Here is a 7,952-nt window from a genome sequence, read left to right as displayed (position 1 = left end):
AGGAGCAGTTTGCTTGCTGACTACACTTAGTGGTCATGGGAACAAACTGTTTAGTTTGAAAGATTAGAATAACTAAATAGCTAGCATTTCAGCTTTTTGAAAGCTTTTCAATCTTTTTTTCCATGAAAGGTGCTGATAGTTTATTGGATATGAGTTCTGAAGCTGACCAGCAAGATCTACTTCTGTTGATGCAAGCAAAAATTGCTTCTTTGACATTGCACAATAAGGAGCTGCAGGACAAATTACAGGTGGTGTATTTTTGTGCTGTTCTAGTGCTCTTAATCTGCTAGCAGAACAAAGTGCTGCTTACTGTTTTAAAGAGAGGTACTGTGAAGAGAATTTAACGAGCTTGGTAGAAACATCATGGAAACACTCCACCCCAAAGGTTTAAATCAGTCTTTTGATCTTCTCACTTTTCCCATAAATTACTGAATAACTTTGTTTATTATGATAACCACATTATAAAAGATGTTGTTAACAGTTCTGTTAGCAGAATTTTAATTTGCATAGCTTTGATTATTAGCTTATGGAGATTAGCCCAGACTTTCAGAGGAGCTTGGCACTTACTGCCTTCTGTCACTGTAGATGACTAAATGGGAGCAGCTGGGTTTTGAATTTTTCTAAAACTCTCTTCCATGGTGCTTTAATTGTCTGTCTTTGTAGGACGTGGCAAGATTTCCTTGCTTACTCTATTCTAAAAAATATAATCATGTACTTGTTTTTATTGTGTAATTGTTTGGGTTTCTTTTTGCACAGGAAAGAACACCTAAAGAAGTGGATTCAACACAAACAGAATTTGAGCAAACGGCATACAGACAAAATGACTTCTCGGCTCAGGAGCTGAAATCTACATTAAATACCACCCAAATTCAAGAAGAGTTGACAAGCCCCAGTGAAGTAAAAATTAAGTACCTCCAGGAAGATTTAAAGGACGTGCAGAGGAAATTAGAGAATTCTGAAGCCAAAAGAAAGCACATAGATGCTCAAGTCCAGTCTAGAGTCCCAGAAACAGATCACTTAAATAGCACAGATGTTTCAGAAAATGGTTCTGATCTTAACCTGAAGTTCCAAGAAACTCAAAACAGGTATGAGGAAGCTGTGAAAGAGGTTTTGAATGTACAAGGGCAGATGAAGCTGAGTCTTGCTTCCTCTGAAAGTGAAGAAACCAGTTCTGATCTGAGTAGGTTGAAGGTTACAGGTGGAGAAGTTGAAATGCTTAAGCAAGAATTGAAGAGAGTGTTGGAGGAAGGTGAAAGACAAAAAGAGAAAGTGAGAGAGTTACAGAAGATGTTTGAAGAAAGAGAGCAGAATGTGTCAAGCAAATGGTCAGTGGAAGAGTGTGAGGAAATGAAGAATTCATATTGTTCAGTTATTGATAACATTAATCAAGAGAAAGCATTGTTGATTGAGAGGTACAAAGAAGGGCAAGAGGAAATTAAAAGGCTACAGGACAAACTGACAAATCAGACCCAGTTGGAATCTAGTGCTGAAGCTGGAGAAATGAAAGATTCAATGCACAGAATGATAGATGAGCTCAACAGACAACTTAGTGAATTGTCTCAGTTGTACAAAGAAGCACAAACAGAGCTTGAAGACTATAGGAAGAGAAAAACTCTAGATGATATAACTTTGGACTACATCCCTAGAGATGAACATGAGAAACTGATGCAGGTAACAAATTCTTTAAAATACAAAGCAGAGAATGAGTTATCAGAAATTAAATCCCAGTACACAAAAGTATTAGATGAAGCGAAAGAACTAAAGCAGCTGTTAGATATTCAGAAGCAAAACTCTTTGCCAATTACTGAACATCATCAGGTGATGAATGCACTCAGAAATACTGTAAAGGAAATGGAGGAAGAAATAAATGAGCTTAAAGGACTGCTTACCAACAAGGAAAGTGAAGTAAGAAACTTACAGAAGGAATTACTGGAAGAAAAAGCTGCAATTGATCAAGCAATGGTACCCAAGGCTGCATACGAAAAGCTCCAGTCATCACTAGAGGGTGAAATTAGTGTTTTGTCATCCAAACTGAAGGATGTAATCCAAGAGAAGGAAAATGTGTCCTTAGATGCTATGCAACTGAGAAATGAACTTTTGCACTTGAAAGAAGAGAAGGAAGTTATGCATACTCTGCTTGAAGCAAAGGAACGGGAGGTTACTGGTCTTCAGCAAAAGTACCATCAAGCTCAAGAAGATCTTCTTGAAATGAAAAGATATTCTGAAAGCTCATCAAAACTAGAAGAGGATAAAGATAAAAAGGTTAGTGATTCACTCCAGTGGAGGGGTAGTACATGAGTTCAGACTCCAAAACATGTTGGGTGGTGAATGAGTGACCTAATAGACAATGTCGTGTCAAGTTTCATGGAGTGGAGTAATTTCTGAGTGCATCTGCCCATCTAAAAATTTAGATATCGAAGTCAAAGAAGTTTTCAGTATATTTAACTTTACGGTTGGTTTCCCTCCCTTGTGGAGCTACGCATGATCTTTCAGTTTACCTCTTTTAAGTTCTGCTTAGGTTGTGTTTATGCTATTCAGACAACTGAAGTCAAAGAAGTGGGATTTACAGCAGGAAGAGATTCCAGAGGAGACAAGAAAACAAAAGATCAGAAAGGAGCAAAAATTAATTTTTCTGATTTTACTATATCATCTCAACCTTAGCATGACTTGACTCTTTTTCCTCTGCAGCTGCCATATGTGTCACTACAAATTTCTTTATAAAAAGCTATGTATTTTGCTAGCTGTGAACAACTGGCCTATGTTTCGTATGTTTCTGACTTCTGTTCAGTGGCAGTATTTGTATAGGTGGTAAATGTAATCCTTGTTTGGAAATATTGCTGGCTTTCAGAACAAAGAATGCATTTTGAATTGAGTAGGCTAGGAAGGGGGGATAGAGAAGTATTTGTAACCCTTCGTTTACATAATTTCTCTGTTTGTCCATTGAATTTATTTACATCTTGTTTTTCCCCACTTCTTAAATTTAAGTCACGAATAACCCCAAGATGAAACCCACAAGAATACAGTACGCCTTGCAGCTTTTCATGAAAACCTATTTTTTGCCTGCCTAGATCAATGAAATGTCAAAGGAAGTTAGCAAATTGAAAGAAGCATTGAACAGCCTTTCTCAGCTTTCCTACTCAACCAGTGCCCCCAAAAGACAAAGCCAGCAGCTGGAGGCGTTACAGCAACAAGTGAAGCAGTTGCAAAACCAATTGACTGTAAGTGTGATGATTTGTAAACCCACCATTATTCACAGTTCTCCAAAGATATGCATGCCATTCTTCACTCTGCCTTACTTAAAATGGAACATGTAAATGAGTACAAGGAAAGGAATTTTCATGCAGAAATTCTGTAATTTCTCTGTTTCTCTGAAACATTTAGGAATCTGCAAGTCACGAATTGCTCTTTAGAAACAGTCTAACTAGAGAAAGCTGTTTTCCGCAATATATTTTCTCAGATCAATAGCGGAGCAAAGTTTCTGTACTTGTAGTGGAATGTAGTGACCAGACCTGCTGCTGAGACCCTGATTTGTGAAAAATATGGCCAGTGTGCAGCGAATGTGTGTGTTTTCTCAAGAACATTCATCAGCTGAGGTCTTTTTGTTGTTTTGAAGCTAAAATAAGTTAGACTTTCTGGAAGAAAGTAGTCACTGAAGGCATGAAGTTCAAATCAAGCAAATACATCTGTTTATAGGGAGCACAGGTTATTCTCTGAAATTCTGAACTGCTTAAAGATATATTTTTTAATTGTATTTGTGCATGAAAGGTCCAGTCCTCTAAGCTCAATTGAGTCATAATTGCTATTTTCAAGAGCTTGCTTGTCCAAAGGAGCACTTTAATTCACTGCTGAGGGTGAAAAGAAGGTACTGCCCATCAGAGGCCTGTCTTGAGAACTCTGGAGTAACTCTGAAAGGAGAATTTCCAGCCTGACATGCTAAATGGCTTACCTGGTGTCTGCTTTCCTACCTTCCCCAGCAGAGAGAAAGAAGAGTCAATAGGCATATGGGCCAGAAAAATTCCCGTGCAGTGGGGAGAAGTGGGCAGACGGTTTTAAACACTGCATCCTGTCAGTGTAAAGGCCCAGGCTGTTGCTTATCCCAGTCTGCCAATTCTGAAAGAACCCTTCATGTCCCACTGTTTAAAGACCAGCAAAGTAGTGTAAAGTGCAAAGACATGCAACACATCAGGAAAGTGGGTAGGATTTAAAACAAGACAGAAGCATTCTTTCCTTCATGTACATTGGCTTTCCTAAGAGCTTCATGTTTATCTGGAAAAATGGCTTCTGGGATGTGGCAGTCTATGATCATGAAAAAGGAGATTGGCTTTCCTTGTTTGAATGTATAGTAATTAACTGAGGATTTAATGGATTAAGACTTTTGTAAGCACCTCCTCTTCCCTGGAAAGGCATTAGCTGGCAGATGGGTCACTGACTTAAGGGAAAAGCTAAGTTGTGGTTGAGGGTTGATTTGACAGAATATTCTCGGCTTTCCTCAATTCTGTTTGCTGATAAGCTCAGAAGTGGAGTATGTGTTCATTCCACATCTTTGCAGCTCAGTGCTTCTTACAACTGATGTCATCTCACCAGCTTTTTACTGAGATGGGTAGAATTACAGTATTTCTGTGGACTACGCTTCCGAGCAACTTATGTTTTGGATGGCTAGTGGCACAGTACTGTCTGAGCTGGTTTTCCATGCATGCATAAGACTGTGGTTTGTAATTCCCCAGAGCGCTCTAAATCTAGTTGAGGAGTTCTGAATTCAGTGGTTCTGAGTGCTCAGTGACTTTCTACTTACCTGTTTTCTAGGAAACAAAGAAACAACATCAGGAAATTGTCTCAGTTTACAGGATGCATCTTCTCTATGCTGTGCAGGTATGGTTGCATAATGTCAGTTACCCAGTGTTGGTATTTTAATCAAAGATGTTTCTTCTGCAGATCTAGTAAGAACTTTGCATGTTTTATCTAAGACATCCTACCCAAAAGGTATGACTGTTTAAGCACAAATTTAACACTGCTTCCTTTTGGGAAATTGATCTAATTAATATACCTTAGAAACAGTTTGTAAATCTTAAAGAGCAGAGAGATGCTTGAATTCAATCATCTTTTCTTCTTTCTCTCTTTGTCTAGGGTCAAATGGATGAAGATGTCCAGAAGGTGCTTAAACAAATTTTATCGATGTGTAAAAGCCAATCACAGAAAAAGTAAACAAAAAAATCCAAGGAAAACTCCCCATTTTTATTAATCCTGTTATGGGTGTTTATCTAGATTTGCCTTAAGATAAGATTTAAAATTGGCAATTTGCTGCTTTTGTGTTATTGTGCTGTTTGTGAGGTGGATTTGTTTGTCTCTACCACTTCCCATGTGCATTTGTGTGTGCAGTAACTAAACATATGCCTGCTTTTCATGTCCAAAATGCACGTATGTTCTTCAGACTTTTTATTTAGACCACTCCGTGTCATGTCTACCCTGAAAGTACTTTCTAGCTTCCTCCAATAGAGGGAGATTAATCTAGAGGCAAGCACTCGTGTTGCCTGGGTAAAGGTGAAATTCTCCATCAGGTCTTCTGTACTGTTTATAAGCTGCATCATGTTACTGGCGAGTGACTTAGTTGCTTGGTGTTGTAGCATTCAGATTCTTGACATTTTGCCGTATGCAGTCTTTGGCAGAGCAGCAATGAGCGGAAGTATGTATTTATGCTAAGCCAGAACATCAAGCAGCTACACTTCTTAGTGTAACATTATTTAAGATTAACACACCACAAGGTAGCTGTCCCAGCCCATCCAGTGCACTGAGTACACAAAAATCATACCACGCTTCATAGTTTCCTTGAACTGCCTGGTAGTGGAATGAAATTATTTCAAAAGGTAGAATTATTAGTTTATTGAAGTTCTGTACAAAACAGTTCAGAAACATCTGTATAAATAACCCTTTATGATAGGTTTAGCTATCTATGCAAGTGTTGGCCATGAAGCTCAGGAACAAAACCAGAACATATGCTTTAGACAAGGGATTCTCGTGAACACAGGATGTTTACAGTGAATGTCAATGCCTCGTACTTCCTAACCTCACTTTTGTAAAGATCTTCTCTTCAGTATATTTTTATTGGCCCTCTAATGAATTTTTTTGTAACTAAACCATTTTTTCTACATAATGTTTGCATTAAGCTTATTAACAAATATTTTTAGGTAATCGTGTTTTAGAGAGTTTCTTTTTATACCCCCAAGTATTCAGCAATAGTGAAGCATAGTGAAGTGTTTTCAGTTTGTAAAAGATCTGTACGGAATAATAGACCTGTCTGTCAGTGTGATCCAGAGCAGTGAAGTACAGAATACAATTCAGCCTGCTGTTTCAAAACGTGTAGAAATGATAGGTAGAGAACAGCAAAAGGTGTTCAAAAGTTTCTACATGTTGTTTCTAGAGGCTAGGGGCATCAGTAAAGCCTTTATCAGCACTTTTAAAGTCAAATAAAAATGCATGATATAGTGGTATAGTATCAAACTATGGAAAAATGTTTCTAAGCACACACTGCACTTGAGAGTACAACCATTGTAACTAGCTTGCAGCTTCACTATGGTATTTTTTTTATTCCTGTTAGTGGATATGTCTCTAATAGAGAAATCTTCCAGAGCTATATAATCTATGAAGTTTATACAGAGTCATAATATGACAAGAGTCAGCAGTGCCTCAGGCTGACTGGACTCATAGTGCACGTATATCAGATAATTCCTAATCCTGGCAAAACTACAGTGGATTTTAAAAACAAAAAGAAAAATCACACCTTTGCATCAGTTAGACCTTGATGTTACTTTTCTTGAGTGGTTTAACTAATGCCTACTAACTTTGAACAGTATTTTATAGTTAGATGGTTTTGAAAATGCTCCAAAGAAATGTGAAAAGACTTTTGCTGCAGCACTTCAGAATAAACAGCAAGATTTTAAGCATGCTAATGCTGCAAAGTATAAAACTTGATGAACCATTTTGTAGGTTGCCTGATGGATTTAGTATTCTACTTTGTTTTGGTTTGTATATTTATTACAATTATCTCTGTTGAATATTGAAAATTATATACTACAGCATAGCAAGTTTCTTTATATGTAATTTACAAGAAGTTTCCTTATGCAGCAAATAAACTATTTCCAATTTTTTCATCTTTGTTCTTTTTGTGCCTTCCTTTACTTTTTGTATTGAGGGAAATCCCACTACACTCTTTTAACGTAGTGCAAATATGTTCTGTATCTCCTGTTTAGATAGCTGTCAGATGTGTACCAGGTTTTCCTGCCTGAAATTGCAACTTGATTATTAACTTTGTTGATCTGTCAGGTAGAGTAGAATACAATCCACTCCAAACCCCATGTAACCAGTTTTGCAGATTATGCCTTCTGGCTGATGAGTTCAGAGGCATTTCTCACGTAGACATCCTGCTAGAGGTAACACAGGTTTCCCATTCACCACTGGATGTTTTCCAACTAAGTCGAAAGCTACCTTAGAGCAGTAGCACAAATTGGTGAGGTCCCACAATTTTCAAAACTGCAGTTCTCTAACACTTAGCACTCCACTCCATGTACAGAACTACAGTGAAAGTATATGTATGTGTATATGCATATGGATATGTGGATATGTATAGTTCTCTTTAAACTTAGCAATAATTACACAGTCAGCCCCATTGCCTTTTATTATCTTTCCCTCTCCTGAGTTTTATTTGAGAAACTAGTTTTTCAATAACTGACTTGCTAATAGCATCTTCCTGTCTGAGGGTGGAACACAGAAATGCCAGGATTTGCTTCTCTTTTGGTTACAACGTGGGGGTCAAGTAGCTCTTTAGCCTCTTGTAGAAAATTTCTGTAAGCTACTCAGTACTGGGTTTCCTTTGGAGAAGGCTGCTGACAAACTCGTGTGCAGAATCTGTTCATGGTGAGATCACTTGGCAGGGAAGATCACATCTGCTTTGATGGTTT

The 7,952-nt window shown here is 37.8% G+C and overlaps 1 protein-coding gene across 1 annotated transcript in view; it reads left to right on the top strand.

Annotated features, from left to right (window-relative positions):
- Positions 1-5,476, top strand: part of RAI14 (retinoic acid induced 14) — a gene marked incomplete at its 5' end in the record, with an annotated part of 13,528 nt that extends 8,052 nt beyond the window's left edge. Inside the window, 5 exons of the mRNA XM_009703987.1 lie at positions 130-248; positions 757-2,262; positions 3,069-3,218; positions 4,804-4,869; positions 5,125-5,476. Coding sequence (XP_009702289.1) covers positions 130-248; positions 757-2,262; positions 3,069-3,218; positions 4,804-4,869; positions 5,125-5,202 — 1,919 coding nt within the window. The remainder of the gene's footprint in view (positions 1-129; positions 249-756; positions 2,263-3,068; positions 3,219-4,803; positions 4,870-5,124) is intronic.
- Positions 5,477-7,952: the final 2,476 nt, after the last annotated feature.

This window comes from Cariama cristata, unplaced genomic scaffold (assembly GCF_000690535.1).
Source record: "Cariama cristata isolate BGI_N322 unplaced genomic scaffold, ASM69053v1 scaffold19327, whole genome shotgun sequence".
NCBI lineage: Eukaryota > Metazoa > Chordata > Aves > Cariamiformes > Cariamidae > Cariama > Cariama cristata.
This window is presented reverse-complemented; position numbering and strand designations above follow the sequence as displayed.